Genomic DNA, 14854 nt, shown 5'->3' with positions numbered 1-14854 from the left:
ACTTCAATAATCGTCATTACGCAACGCCCCACGTACTTGCGTGGATACTGAGCAAATATCCAAGATGGCGGCGTGTAGTCGGATAGGCGGAGGTGGTCACAGTATGGATAAAAGCATTACACTCCCGCCAGACGAGATCTTTCGCAACCTGGAGAACGCGAAGAGGTTCGCAATAGACATAGGTAACAGAGCCCAAAACAATGACATTTCTGTGCTTTGTCTGATACAGAAGTCACGCTGTAAAGCTAGCTGTTTGTGCTATTGGGGTAAAGGGGAGCTGGAGGCGGTTCGTTGTGCGGGGCACAGAGCGGGCTGTAGTCTTTGTGTGGGTTATTCTCCATGTATTGCAATACAAAAACTGTGGAATTCGGACTACAGTACCCAAGATGCGTCAGTGTATTGCCGTCGAAAGGGGTGTTCTGGGAGCTGTAGTTCTGTATTTCAGTGATTGTGTAGATGTATATGGAACGTTTTGTTCTGGTGGACTACACACCCCAGAGATCGCCAGGAAAAACACGGCGCATCGAGATTTAAAAGTACGAAAACAACATAGCGCTGTGGGATCTCTGTGTAAATTGTTGATAATATTTTATTTTTAAAATTTTTGAACTTAACACCTTGTACGTCGTAAACATTTTGATATTACAAAACTGCACTTTTGTGATAATATTGTGCAAGTTTAGCACGCTAAAAGATATACACAAAACAAAACCAAAATAATACAAATTAGCAAAACATTGTAAAATCTGTCAAAAATTCTACAAGCGTTATCATTCTCCCAATTAGGAACAGCAAATCGCCAGACCAATGCCTCGGTAGTTTCACAAGGTGCCAGTCAGAGAAGTAATTCGATGTAAGAAGCGGTCGCGCCTGATTTAGCCAGAGAAGATTAGAAGATGATGTTTCTGTGGGTTATTTTTGGAGCTGGTATATTTGGGTTTTGTATCGATGTGTTACAGTTGCATGTTGTTTTTCTCGAAGCGCAAAGGGTTAAATTATATTTGATAATGTTATACTGGCAAACCACTTGTTCAGGCCCGGATATCAACTTTGAATTGCTAAATATACACGTTGAAGATGTCCGTTACCCCAAAGAATAGCTAATATATCACCCTGACCTCAGCGAGCACACGTGGTTTGGTCATTTCAGATGACTTGTGTCGCACACGCATTATCCCACGTTTCAAATGACGCCTCGTTTGGCTGAGGTGATTCCTAATGTAAAGGTTTAGAATTCCCTAGTGTTGCAGGATCACGTGTATGTAATCACAAACGGGTGATTCAAGCAGGATTTACTGTAACCTTGAGCACCCCCCCCCCCCCCCCCCCCCCCATCTAATAAAGAACACTGAGCAGTCTGTAAATGCGTTCTACTTGCCCAAAGGCTATTGGAGAAGAATGCAGTTGACAATAAAGTTGCAGTTTGTTTTAGGCCACGCTGACAGCTTTGACATCCTTGTATATAACTGGCTTCTTGCTATATTAAGGAGTAATATTATGCTTTCTTGTTTGTTTTTAACAGGGGGATCTTTGACAAAACTTGCATATTATTCAACAGTTCAACATAAAGTAGCCAAAGTCCGGTCCTTTGACCACACTGGAAAGGCAAGTGAATTCTGCATGAATATAAATCCTTACAGATTCTATATTGGTACAGTATTACTGATGTGGGCTGGATTGCAGTTTGAAACATGAATTTGTGATCTGTACAGTGTGTCTTTAGTAAGACTGTCAAAATGCCAGGAGAGTGCTGCTCCCAGCCCTGGTTTCCCGTTAAGCCTTTCCCTGCTTCCGGTTGTCAGTCCCTTCCAGGCTATGAGCACGCATGAAGCTGACTGGATGAGCTTGGTTTATGCTATGTGCTGTTCCTGCTGGGAACATGCATCTAGGATCAGCCCATTGCATCAATAACACCCTGTTCTGGGGCAGGTGAAATGAACAGTGAGCTTTCAGGCAAGCCAGGAACGTGCGCCACCTTTAACGATGTCATAGGATTTTTAACGATGTCATATGTTTTAACGATGTCATAAGTTGTTCTGAACAGAACATATTTCAACACGTCACGTCTGTTTTATAGATCATTCTCCGCTACGATAAGAGACTTGAGTTGTAGTTCGCTGTTAAACTCAGGATATCGCTGTGTAGCATTATGAGCAGTCCTGTGAACTGTGAATTGTTTGTCTCTATTATCAAAACCCTTTGTTTTGTGAGCTACATTTTGCAGCCGGCTTTATAATAAAAAGGGCTGCAGTGTGTTGGCCTGAAACTTATTGCAATGCAATGTGAAGTTGTTAATGGCAATGTCATAGTATCTAAAACTAGAGCAACCCGAAACGCAAGTGAGATGAATTCAATGGCAAAGTGGTTCTTCCAGGAGACGGAGGACGAGCCCCTCTATGAGATCTCGGTGCAGGAGGAGATCACGGCTCGCCTCCACTTCATCAAGTTTGAGAACGCCTACATCGAGACCTGCCTGGACTTCGTCAAAGACCACCTGGTCAACACCGAGACCAAGGTCATCAAAGCCACTGGCGGCGGCGCCCACAAATTCAAAGACCTGCTTGAAAAGAAGCTCAAACTAAAGTAAGCACCAGAGTCCAGTCCTCGTGGATTTCACCAGTCTTTAGGAGTGATCCCTGTATAGCCGCAGATCAGTGGTTGATGCAGTCCAGCGTGTGATTCCACACTGCTGTAAAAACGATAGTATAAAATCCAGCAGGTGTGTATCCTAGCATGGTATAGCCTAGATGAAATCGCACTGCAGGAGCACAGTAATGGACTTGCTGGTGTCGCTACATCTTAAAATATCTTCAGTTATGTCATAAGTGTTCTATACTGTTTTAAGCAGTGCTTGGTGAAAAGGCTGCATCAGAGGACATGGACTTGCTCAGGTTAAAACAAGATCCATTTACTTCACACAGCTGTGATAACCTTTTCTACGCGCTTGTAACTTGAAACCGTTTCCTTGTTTTTTTTTTTGCGTCAGAGTTGACAAGGAGGACGAGATGTCCTGTCTCATTAAAGGCTGTAACTTTGTACTCAAGAACATCCCTCATGAAGCGTTTGTGTACGTGAAGCATGCAGAACCCGAGTTCCGATTCCAGACCACGCACCCGGACATCTTCCCTTACCTGCTCATCAACATCGGCTCGGGAGTCTCCATAGTGAAGGTGGGCTTGTCTTCAGGAGCTCAAGCAGTTCTCCCAGTTGATGCATCCCCATGTATGCTTTCTGTTGTGTTCGAAGGCTTTTTCTGAAGTGTCCACCTTTCTTTTTGCTACTTGCTTTTGAACGATGGAGTTCCCATTGATTGCACCTCCTGTAATAAGTACTGTGGGTTTGCAGGTAGAGTCGGAAGACAAGTTTGAGCGTATTGGTGGCAGTTCCATTGGAGGTGGTACATTTTGGGGTCTAGGAGCTTTACTGACCAAAACCAAGGTAATCATTTTATACTTCTTTTTTTTCTTTTGAGGTTGTTTCTGCTCAATCGAGCTCCTGTAATTGTACCATTCCTCCACTGGGGGTCCAGGGTCATTCTTTGAAATAGCAAAACATAAGAGAAACAGCCGAGACTGGAGCATGAAATGCTTTTCCTTCCTCATTCCAGTGAGCAGAATCAGATATCAGGGGCTGGCATGCTCAATCCAGTTAGTTTGTTTAGTGCTTTTTTTTTCCACTCATGTCAGCATAAATTTTCCAGAAAGACTATCCTTTTAAAAATGTTGTACATATGCCTTCTGTTATGTTTGGGTTAGTTCACTAGTGTGCTGCTTTGTGTGAAGTTATGTTTCCTATATTCCTGACGTGTCTGTTTCAACACGGCAGACCTTTAAAAATCATAATCAGTGTACAACAGAGTGGTGGCCTGACAGAATAGTGAGGATCGCACAACTCAAATGCATTTCTAGTGCAGGTCTTAAAAATCTACATTTAGGTATGCTTCAATAATTACAGCAATTACTTTATTTGCATAGGGGGCGAGGGGCTCCCCCCCAAAAAAAAGTGGTGTCCCCGCTATAAAAGTTTTGAGAACCACTGCTTTTATTTTCATTTCGTGTTTTCTGTCTCGCCACGGAAGAGGTTTGATGAACTACTGCAGCTCGCCTCCAGAGGGCAGCACACCAGTGTTGACATGCTGGTGAAGGACATCTATGGGGGAGCCTACGGGAGCCTGGGACTGACCGGGGATCTGATAGCGAGCAGCTTCGGCAAGTCTGCCACCGCGGATAAAGGTAGGAGCAAAACGGAGGGGAGGGAGTGAAACGCTGCAGCTGCTACCCCTCCACACAGGCATGAAAATGCAATCGTCACAAATGTTTTTAATGTGCCCAACGGGAGCATGCATTTACTGTTTGTGGTGTTGGCTTGTATCAGAGTTTTCCAAAGAAGATATGGCGAAGAGCTTACTGCACATGATCAGCAATGACATCGGCCAGCTGGCCTGTCTCTACGCTAAACTGCACAACCTGAGCCGAGTTTATTTCGGGGGGTTCTTTATCCGGGGACACCCCGTTACGATGCACACAATCACCTACAGCATCAACTTCTTCACCAAGGTAAACCAGCTAATAGAAAAATCAACATGCAAGCAACGGTTTGCATGGTAGGCAAATGACGTTACTAATTACATGCCTGGTTTTAGTTTTGTTTTGTTAAAACTTTGAACTGTTCTGTTTGTAATGAAGTATCTGGTTATTATTAATTGAGTTTCTGTCCTGATTTGGTGCATGTATTTGCACTGGGGGCTGTAGCAGTGTAACATGCATCCTGTCTTTTCCAGGGAGAAGTTCAGGCTTTGTTTCTGAGGCATGAAGGCTATCTGGGAGCAATCGGAGCCTTTTTAAAGGGGGCGGAGGAGGACAGTAAGTTTGAACTGCAGGGCAGGCGGCTGCGTTCTGTAGTTTATCTGGCATTCCTTAGCAAGGTGCTCAAATGGAATGGTATTTTTTTTACATTACGTTTTGCACCATCAAGGCAGGCCAGAGAAATGCAGAACAGTTTTGATTACACTGAGGCTGACTCTCCACCTAGAGGATGCTGAAGAGCAGCTTATCGTGTCCATGACTTGCATCCTGTAATAATTTGTTCGGGTGTGTCTGTCCTCCTATGAAGTGCAGCTGTTGTTCCAGTGATCAGGCATGCTTTTCTGAAAGGGAATGGGTTTGCTTGCCTGTTGACATGTCTCTGTGCCCGGTGCAGATCCTAACCAGTACAGCTGGGGGGAGAACTACGCTGGCAGCTCAGGCCTGATGAGTGTGTCCCCGGACATGTTCCCCATGCAGCGCACCCGCAGTGGAACGGTAAGGGCCAGCGCTGGCCATGCAAATAAATATCTGTGTGTGTTATTTGAGGCCAGTTACATACTAGTCTGCTGTGTTGAGTGGAACTACCTTCCATACACTAGAATGGCATTAGTGAGTTCTCTTATTTCCCGGACTGTTATACAGTACTTGTGTGCAGTGTTGAGTTAAATACAATGTTGAAGATACACATCGTTCACACACCCTGTGGCGTATATACTGAATGCTGTAGTGGTTACAGCATTCAGATCATTACAATTAACCCTATTTATTTATTATTTTAAATTGATACACGAAGCAGAATTTGATCCGATTGATTCAGTGAAATAGACTCGGATGTTTTTAACGTTGTGTTTGATCTATCGATCTCCCCCCTCCCACCCCCTCGTTCTCAGTGTGTGTGCTTGGTAGCTTCCATGTGCATTCATTTCTGAACGGTTTCATGTCTTTCTAACATGTCCTTGTTTTGATTTCTTTTTTTTTGTTCCCCCCCTCCTCTCCATCGCCATGCTCTCTTTATTTTCCTTCAGTTCTTCGTAAGTAATTCCCTCGTTCTGTTTTCTGTGTGTGACGTTCCATCACTGCGCTTGCGCACACTCACGCTGGCAGCACGCAAACTGCAGGCTATTGGTTTTTGTGGTTTTTAAAGACTGTACTGTACTGCATATGCAGAGTACTTTAAATAAGTGAGATGCTATTGACGGAAAAGAGTACCTGGAGTGTGAAATTTGGTGCATAGTTTATGAGACGAGTTGCATATTGCTGCATACAGATACAAGTACTACAACTGTGGAGACCAGAAGGCATCGCCCTGTGTACAGGACAGGGAGGCTTGTCGGACACAGCTACCTGATCCACAATAGCGCTGAATCCAGGGATCTGATCTCTACACACAGCCGCACAATTCAGAAGTGTTTGTACTGCAGAGATGATGAGAATTCTGTCGACCCCACATTAACCCATTTAACAAAGGGTAGACATCTGTCGCCTCCGCGTACTTTTAGGACAAATGTTAGGTTGGTATCTTGCAACCCGACCCGCACTTTCCCCTGAAGCAGGAAACCTCTGGTAACAGATGGGACCAGGTGCTGCTCAGCGGCTGCAGTGCTGTGAGGAAGCTACCAGATTCCTTTCCATTCTGCCTTCCAGGCATCTGCAGAGAGAACACGCCAGCGTGGTGTGGTCCTGCTGAGGGGAATAGGGCTGCAGAGTGAAACATAAGCCTAACAGAGCCAAAGAAGACCTGCCTCACACACTTTCATTGTTTTTTATTTTTGTATTTGTTTGTGTTGATTTGTTTTAATGTTGTAAGTACAGTGCAAAAGCCCTTTATAAAAGAGTATATGGGGAAAGCATTTTAAAACATTTTACCATGGGAAACCTGTATAAAGGGATGGAAGGAATCATTTTAAAAGGAAGAGAAATGGCAAATTGAGAGAGGAATAAACTAATCGTGATGGTATTGAAATAGGGAGCGGTTACATTATTGTTTCTTGCTAGTGTTATCAGGTTCAAATATTATATTTTCCCTTTGCTTTTGCACTTAGTGCTTGACTTGAGCACCCCAGTACGCACACACATGTACACACACACACACACACTAGCTTGGACGCAGCTGTAGATTTGTTTCATTGAAGCAATAATACTTCTCAGATTGACAGATTATTAGCAGTTGTTTTGGCTGCAATGCCAAACCAGTCCACTTAATGGAATCGCTGGTTAATTGAATCGGCTTCGTTTTGCAATCGAACCATTGCATTGTCTTTGACATTCAACCCAATTCAAAACGCTGTGCTTTGTGTGAAGGTATACAAACACAATCAGATGAAGAGGCTTTCACTCTATCCTAATGTCAAGAGTGTTATTGCTTCATTAATAGGTTAAACATGTTGCTGTTATTGTTATATATCCTCTTGCGACCCTGTGTACATTAATACTGTGCATTGTTGTCCATTGGTTATAACTGTTTTCTGAAGTTTAACAGGTGATTTTTTGGGATCTCAATTATCAGTAGTTCAAAGGGGAATGAAATCCAGTGAACAAGAGGTTATATGGGTTTTTTTATGCTATCAAAGTTGTTAATTTAAAATGCAATGGCTGAATCTCCCTCTCTCTTCCCCCTCCCTCCCTCTCTCTCTCCTCCCTCCCCGTCTCTCTCTCTCTCTCTCTCTCACTCTCTCCCTCCCTCCCCGTCTCTCTCTCTCTCTCATCCCCCTCCCCCCTCCCCGTCTCTCTCTCTCTCTCTCTCTCCTCCCTCCCTCCAGTTTGACATGCTGGAGATGGATCGTTTGGAGCGGCAGCTGGTGAACCTGCCCTTGCTGCTCGACTCCTCGTCCTACATTCCTGACACCATGGACCTGACTGAGGATGCCATGGCCCGCGAGTACTGGCTGTCCTGCTTCGAGGAGGCCCTGGACGGGGTGAGGACTCGCGGAGCCCCTGCTCTGTGCTCTGTGTCGGGGGTCGGGGGGGGGGGGTGCAGTCCGCTTGCTTATTAACCACAACCCCATCCGATTGTCATCAACCTTGCTTGGCTTATTGAGAGTATCACAACCTGTCCGTCTTCATGCACAGTATGTGTGATTACTGATAGTGTAATAGAAGAGCAGCCTGCCTCTGCAGCGCAGTTAGACGGACCGTTGCACGCAGGCACCGTTACATGCTGTCCTCTAGCCGCCTGGAATCCTGTTGTCTTGTTTTGTGCACAGGTTGTGAAACGCGCTGTCGCCAGCCAGCCTGACCTGCAGGACGCCAGGGAGCGAGCTGAGAAATTCCGTCTCAAATACCGACACAAGCTGCAGACGCTGAGGCATCAGCCCTGGTGAGTGTGCAGGTCCTAACGGGGTCAGCTCTGCTGGCCAGTGGAATTGCAGTAATGAACAGCACGCGCTGTATAAAACCACCTTGCGGTTTGTGGACCTGTCAAAGTGCCCTTGTTAGTTTCAGCGCTCTTTCTAACGTTTAGTTTTGTGCACGCTTGAAGTTTCTGTCCCTTTCTCTCTCTGTTTGCTCTTAGCGCCTACGGGTCCCTGACAGTAAGAAGCTTGTTAGACACCAGAGAACACTGTCTGAATGAGTTCAACTTTCCAGATCCTTATTCACAGGTGTGTGTGTGTGTGTATACATCTATATGTATCTTAAATACATTTTCAATGCAATTTGACCTCAAACATAAAGACCCTCATTGACAACACTGTAGCAGAGTTTATCCAGCATCTATTCTTGCGTGTGTGTGTGTCTTTGTCCCAGATTAAACAGAGAGAGAATGACCTGGCGCTCAGGTACTTTCAGAAAGTCGTGAGGTCTGTGGAGATGCTGAACTGGGAGGATCGTCAGTTTGCCCTGGTGAAGGGGCTGCTAGCCGGGAATATGTTTGACTGGGGAGCGAAGGCTGTCTCCGAGTAAGTAGAAACACGGGGAAGATGCTGACTACTCCCGTCAACACGATGAGGTTAAACATCTCGTTTTCTGTGTCATTTTACACAATTTTCTTTTTCTTTAAACAGCGTGCTTGAGACTGATCCGGCGTTCGGGTTTGATGAAGCTAAACGACAATTACAAGGTACTGCATTAGTCTGAGTTTGATCTCCGCGGTTTATCACGAGAGCGTAGTGCGGCTGTGGTTTCCTTGCAACATGTTTGAGCTGCTGTAATAAAGCACGGTCTGAGTTGAGTGCAGCCGCACTCCCCCTGCTGATTCTAACGCGTGTTCTCTACTCCCGCAGAACGTCCTTGGCTGGTGGATTCGTACAGCAAGTGGATTGAGAGGTTAAAGGTAGGAGTCTGTGATGTGTTTGCAAAATGTAAGAACTGGAAACTCCACAAGTGGCTTCCGAGTTCTGCAGGGAGAGTGATATTTTTTTAATTGCTCTTTTTAAATGGGCTCTGTTGCTCGGGTTATTGATGGTACGGAATTGGGAATTGGGAATTCAGAGATATGAAGTGTGTTTTGGTTCGAGCGAAGTTCGCTATTCATTTGTTTTATACCTTGCTTTCCCCATTTGTTCCAGAACACAGAAAGCACCACCCTAAGCTCTCATCTGCTTTAGTTTCTCATAAAAAGTGCTGTTTTTTTTATAAGACTTTGTTTGTTTGTTTGTTCCATGAAATCAGTGATTGAGTTCCGTGCATACTGGCTTTCTCTTTCAGGGTCCTCCTCACAAATGTGCCTTGTTTTTCGTAGATAATAGTGGAATAGACATCATTCTGGGAGTGTTTCCCCTTGTCAGGGAGCTTCTTTGCAGGGGCACTGAGGTAAGAGTTCACCGTCGTCTTCATCCTGTTCAGGTTTGCACCAAAATGTGATTTGTGGGTGACCTTTTTTTTACTGCACTGTTCCATAGGTTTGGCTATCTGTGTGCTTCATCAGAAACCAGACAGTGTTGGCTAGCCAGTTAGTTTGCATTAGTCTTACAGGGATGGAAATAAGACATTGAAGAGCAGTGATCCATCCCTGGTTTTCCTAGGAGTTTAGTAAGACACACCCAAGCTTGATACCAGTAAGCTTGTATTAAAACCTGGAATGGGTGCATCTTCGGCACGTGGATCTGTTTGGAGGGAGGGAGGGAGGAGGGTCCTGACGCTGCGGTTTACATTCTGAGTGTTTTTCCAAACACGTCCTTGTTTGTATCTCTTCAGGTTGTGTTAGCCAGTAACTCGGGGCCGGCTCTGAATGACGTCACCTATAACGAGCTGCAGATCCTAACGGAGAGGATAGCAGCAATGGACTCAGTCATACAGTAAGGGTTTCCTTCACGCATCTGAGCATCGCACTTCCACCCGAGGCAGAGCAGCATCCAAAACCAGGCAACCCTAACCCTGGTGCCTCTAGTACATGAGATTGTAATCACTAATGTTAATGAGTGCACATACCGTTACCTGCGCTCCGGCACAGCTGTTTGCATATTATTATTTGTTTATTTAGCAGACGCCTTTATCCAAGGCGATTTGCAGAGACTAGGGTGTGTGAACTGTGCATCAGCTGCAGAGTCACTTACAATTACGTCTCACCCGAAAGACGGAGCACAAGGAGGTTAAGTGACTTGTTCAGGGTCATACAATGAGTCAGTGGCTGAGGTTTGGATTTGAACCGGAGACCTCCTGATTACAAGCCCTTTTCTTTAACCACTGGACCACACAGCCTCCTAGCTAATCCTGGAGAGGTTGCACAGTTAAACATGTTTTTAATTGGTTTATTAACTGGCAGACTGTACCGTTGTGATGCACACCTCGTTTCTAAGGGGAGTGGCATGCACTGTATAATAATCGGGACTTTTTTTTTCTTTGTTTTTTGCAGTTCTGGGATCACGAAGGAGAGGTTGATTTTGGTTCAAAGTGGCTCCAGCTCCCCCTGTTTAGATTTGAGGTAGGTGTGTGCGGCTGGCCCTGCTGGGGCGATTCACTGACCCAGCTTAGAAATCTGTGAAGAATCACGGTTCTACGTTTTCAGGGTGTCTGCATTAATTTAGAAGTCGTTTTGGTTTAGATCATTCAAGGCGTCTCTTTTCCCCGCAGCCGCCTGGATAAAGGTTTGGCCACTCTGGTGCGGGAGAGGCACACTGACCTGGTCGTCATCGAGGGAATGGGCCGCGCCATCCACACCAATTACTACGCGGTGCTGCGCTGCGAGAGCCTCAAACTGGCCGTCATCAAGAACTCCTGGCTGGCTGAGCGACTGGGAGGGAAGATCTACAGCGTGGTGTTCAAATACGAGCAGCCCTCCAAATAACACGCGAGCACGTGACCGCGCTGGGGGGAGGGGCGAGACTTTTTAAAAAACACCACCACCTGTACTTCAACTTTTATTTTATTTCATAGATCTGTCTTTTTTTTTGTGCAAAATCTGGCTTCCGCAAATTGAAATCAGTAATCGGCCGGCTTTAGTGAACGGATCTCAGAAGAATGTAGAAATTGATTTGGCCCGGAATGGTACAAAATGATTTGCGCTCCATCTCCTAGACTGCTGAATACTCAACGATCGCAGCCACTTCCTGTTCTGAAAAGGGTGTTGGGCTTGTGGTGTTGCTCTGAATATACTCCCACCTTCATCGTTCCGTCCAGTGCTGGACGAAAATGGTCCTGCTTGTAGTGTCAAACTTTAATATCCGTCCGCGATGCCCCCGTGACTGTGTCTCTCTCCTTGCGGTGTTGGGAATGAAGCTCCCATTGCGTAGTTACTGCACTCAGTCCAGGTTGTACGTTGGATTGGATTGAAAGACATCTGTTCTGAATGTAGCATGCACAGCGGTCCCTGGTAAAACATGGACTGGCTCCCACCGCTGTGCAACGAGAGTCCAGTTCTTCAGTGCCTGGTAAATGCCTCTCGGCATTCCTGCCGTGTAACAGCACTTTTAAGTGCGAGGCAGGGCTGGGTATGTAGCTGGGTCCCAATGGCTAACGGTTCACCAGCTCAACAAATTTGGAGGCGAGTCAAGGTTTTGTCTGGTACACTGATATGAACCGAAATTTTTTAATTATTTTTTAATACTCCACATTTTGTCTCCAGTTACCAAAGATGATGCTCTTTAAGCCAAACCAGTGGAGAGTTCCCATAGTGTGCTGAACCCAGGCAGGCAGGAAGGAGTCTTACTCGCCACTTCTCAATGTGGCCACCAGGTGTCAGTGTTTCTGCACACAGTTGCTGCAGGTGCCTTTCACCTTTCACAAGCTGTGTGTTTGTTTGCAAGCCCTGGCTGCCTCACTGAAGGAGCACTCCCATTTAAAGCCTGACTTCTATTGATTTCTCTTGTATTATCTACATTTGTTCACATTCTGACAGCACCATTTGTTTCTGCAGGGATTTCTATGTTTTTTTTGTTAGTTTTCTTTCTCTAACTGACAGCTTATTGGTGCTTGCTGTGCGTCTCAGAAATAAGGCAGTTTGCGTTTCTGTGAAAGCCATTATTTTTTTTGTGATTTATAGGTCGGCCACTGCATCTTTGTGTAAACGCGAGCGTCTCTTTTTTTTTTTTTTTTTACCTTTTTAGAAAGAAGAAAAACAACCAAAACTGCACTTTTTCTCATGGACTTGAATCGTCGCTGAAGGCCACTCTCTCGAATCAGATTCACGTGTTTGTTTTGGCTTCTCCATTGAGGGCTATTCAGAAGTATTGATGCATCAGCCAGTCGCTTCGCTACGGCAACGTATTGCGTGATTTTTGCTGGTCTTGTGTTTTATCAGTGCTGTTAAATCTGGACGACTCGAACGTTTGATTTTGTGCAGCGCTGGAATATCGTTTCTACAGTGATTAGCAGAGTCGGGTCTAAAGCCTGTACATTACAATAGCGTGTTACTTTATAGACAGAGTTTCCCGGGGTATGAATGTGTCCGTCTGCCTTGGGGGGAGGCACGGGATATATATTGAAACGTATGCGTACTGTCTGTATCTATGTGTGTACATATATGTTTGATTCATTTCATTGATCTTGAGAAATCTTTATTTTAAGATACCCAGTGTTTGTGGAAAATGTATTATAATTATTAAATTGAATATTTGTTCTCTGGCAATCACATGTATTTAAATGTCAAATATATTTTTAAATGTCATCACTGGTTGTGCTTGTAAATTATTACCCCACATCTGTTGGATAAAGATCATACAACGGGTGTTATTCACAAAACATAAGGGTTGTCTTAAGGAATATTTTGTCAGGGTTATATATATTATTATTATTTATTTCTTAGCAGACGCCCTTATCCAGGGCGACTTACAATTGTTACAAGATATCACAATATACATTATTTCACATTATACAGATATCACATTATTTTTACATACAATTACCCATTTATACAGTTGGGTTTTTACTGGAGCAATCTAGGTAAAGTACCTTGCTCAAGGATACAGCAGCAGTGTCCCCCACTGGGGATTGAACCCACAACCCTCCGGTCAAGAGTCCAGAGCCCTAACCACTACTCCACACTGCTGCCCTATAGATATATTTTATTATTTTTTTATTTACTAGGTGAAGAAAAACTGGCACAAATCTCCCCTGGTCTCTTACTGAGCACCCAAGCAGGTATAGGGGTGACCTCCTGTGAAAGGACGTTTGATTTGAATAGGGCAGGAACACGGGTCACAAGCACTGCCCCTAGGATCCGTCTGAGAAGCATTGTGCCTTCATAATTCCATTCTGGAACCCATTATGTGTAGAACCCTGTTAATAGAACCTACCATAATGATTCTGTTGAGATTTATAATCCAAGTTACCAACGCTCCCTTGTGTAAGGACCAGCAGCAGTGTTTCAAATGATCGGAATAATAACACAACCTCCAAACGTAACGGTGAGTAATTAAATCGAAGCTGAAGCGAGCAAGCTGTCTTTGTGATTTGCCTTAGCCTTATTGTTTAAATGGAGATTAATGGAGGCAGATTCCTTTAGCTTTTAAACCATTTACAGTCATGTTTTAATATATTTGTGATTTATGTGTTTGCACAGGGACTTGTAATGTGGTGAATGATTCTGCCTCGTATTGCAAAGTTGCCATTTGACTTTATAATCACCAGTGCAGTTTAACTTAATAATGGGGTCAAAGAGAACAAGGCAAGCTAATTTAAAATATGCAAAGCAGCCCAAATAAAGGCCGTTTATTTTGAATTGTGCTTTGTCTTAGACTGAGGCCAGTCATTTTATGGAAAAGCCTGCGGCGTTCTGAATAACCCAACGCTTCATGAAAACCTCGGAGCGTTTCCGTTTCTGCGTCGTCTTCATTAATAGCTGGGTTATTGCCTTGTTTTATCAAGCTGCTTGGACTTCCTTGAAAAGAACACATGGTCTTGTATGTGGCAGGGAGAGGGTGTGATAAGAATTAAACTCAGTCCCCAGCCATTCCAAGTCTCCATAGAGCTGTCTACCCCAGTCTGTGCAGGACATGAGCAGTCAATGGGGATGCAAGACACCCCACTGGCAGACATGGGTGAGTCACACAAGGCAAAGGTATTACACACTGCTGGCACGCTCTTATAAAAGATTACCCTTCACGGTATGGCACAGAGAGGTATGGGAAAGCAAATTAAAAACTATGATAAAGGCATAGCATGGGGAAGCTGCAGAAATACAGGGTCCACTTTTATAATATCTTTAGATAGCACCTTTCATAGTGGACCCCCATCACAAAGCGCTTTACAGAGGTAGGCTGTGAACTGTACATTATATGCAGAGTCACTTAAAATAGCACATTGATTTAACATATCATCCGCAGGACGGAGCACAAGGAGGTGAAGTGACTTGCTCAGGGTCACAGTGGCAGGGGTGGGATCTGAACCCGTGACCTTCTGGTTACAAGCCTGGACCGCACTGTTATAAGGCAGTTAGAAAATCTTCCATCTCAACCTGATATTTCGTTTTTATGTAAATAGAAGCATGTTTCTGCAATATGATAACCGGGCGTCAGAGCTGTAACAAGTTGAAACTGGGACAGCCCTATGAGGCTCACGCAGGGGTCCTGACAGCTAAGATAATGGGAAACAAACCGGACTGCCAGTAAGGCCCGCTTTCTGATTTAGTCCTATATTAAACATGTGTAATGTAGATTTAAATGCATAACAAGTTT

General features: G+C 44.6%; 1 protein-coding gene across 2 annotated transcripts; it reads left to right on the top strand.

Annotated features, from left to right (window-relative positions):
- LOC117962326 (4'-phosphopantetheine phosphatase-like) lies at positions 1-12846 on the top strand. Of its 2 annotated transcripts, XM_034905124.2 has the most exons (19): positions 1-182; positions 1523-1605; positions 2375-2583; positions 2987-3170; positions 3346-3438; positions 4079-4232; positions 4375-4556; positions 4781-4862; positions 5200-5300; positions 7565-7720; positions 8009-8121; positions 8317-8404; positions 8550-8701; positions 8807-8862; positions 9026-9075; positions 9450-9554; positions 9939-10039; positions 10597-10665; positions 10815-12846. In XM_034905124.2, exons 1-19 carry the CDS (start codon positions 65-67, stop codon positions 11026-11028), a joined length of 2310 nt encoding a protein of 769 aa, XP_034761015.1. In that variant the 5' UTR covers positions 1-64; the 3' UTR covers positions 11029-12846. The 2 variants fall into 2 exon arrangements, 1 of the variants encoding a protein (XP_034761015.1); XR_009309051.1 differs by lacking the exons at positions 10597-10665; positions 10815-12846 and having other exon boundaries at positions 9484-9554.
- The last annotated feature ends 2008 nt before the right edge of the window (positions 12847-14854 follow it).

Source organism: Acipenser ruthenus, chromosome 27, assembly GCF_902713425.1.
Source record: "Acipenser ruthenus chromosome 27, fAciRut3.2 maternal haplotype, whole genome shotgun sequence".
Classification (NCBI taxonomy): Eukaryota; Metazoa; Chordata; class Actinopteri; order Acipenseriformes; family Acipenseridae; genus Acipenser; species Acipenser ruthenus.
The sequence above is the reverse complement of the archived record's forward strand: the minus strand, read 5'-3'. Positions and strand labels throughout refer to the sequence as shown.

Excerpts from the sequence above, each read along its gene's own strand:
- LOC117962326 (XM_034905124.2), top strand. The coding sequence starts at position 65 with ATGGCGGCGTGTAGTCGGATAGGCGGAGGTGGTCACAGTATGGATAAA. Across the intron at positions 183-1,522 it reads GAGGTTCGCAATAGACATAG|GGGGATCTTTGACAAAACTT; the intron begins GTAACAGAGCCC and ends TGTTTTTAACAG. Across the intron at positions 8,702-8,806 it reads GGAGCGAAGGCTGTCTCCGA|CGTGCTTGAGACTGATCCGG; the intron begins GTAAGTAGAAAC and ends TTCTTTAAACAG.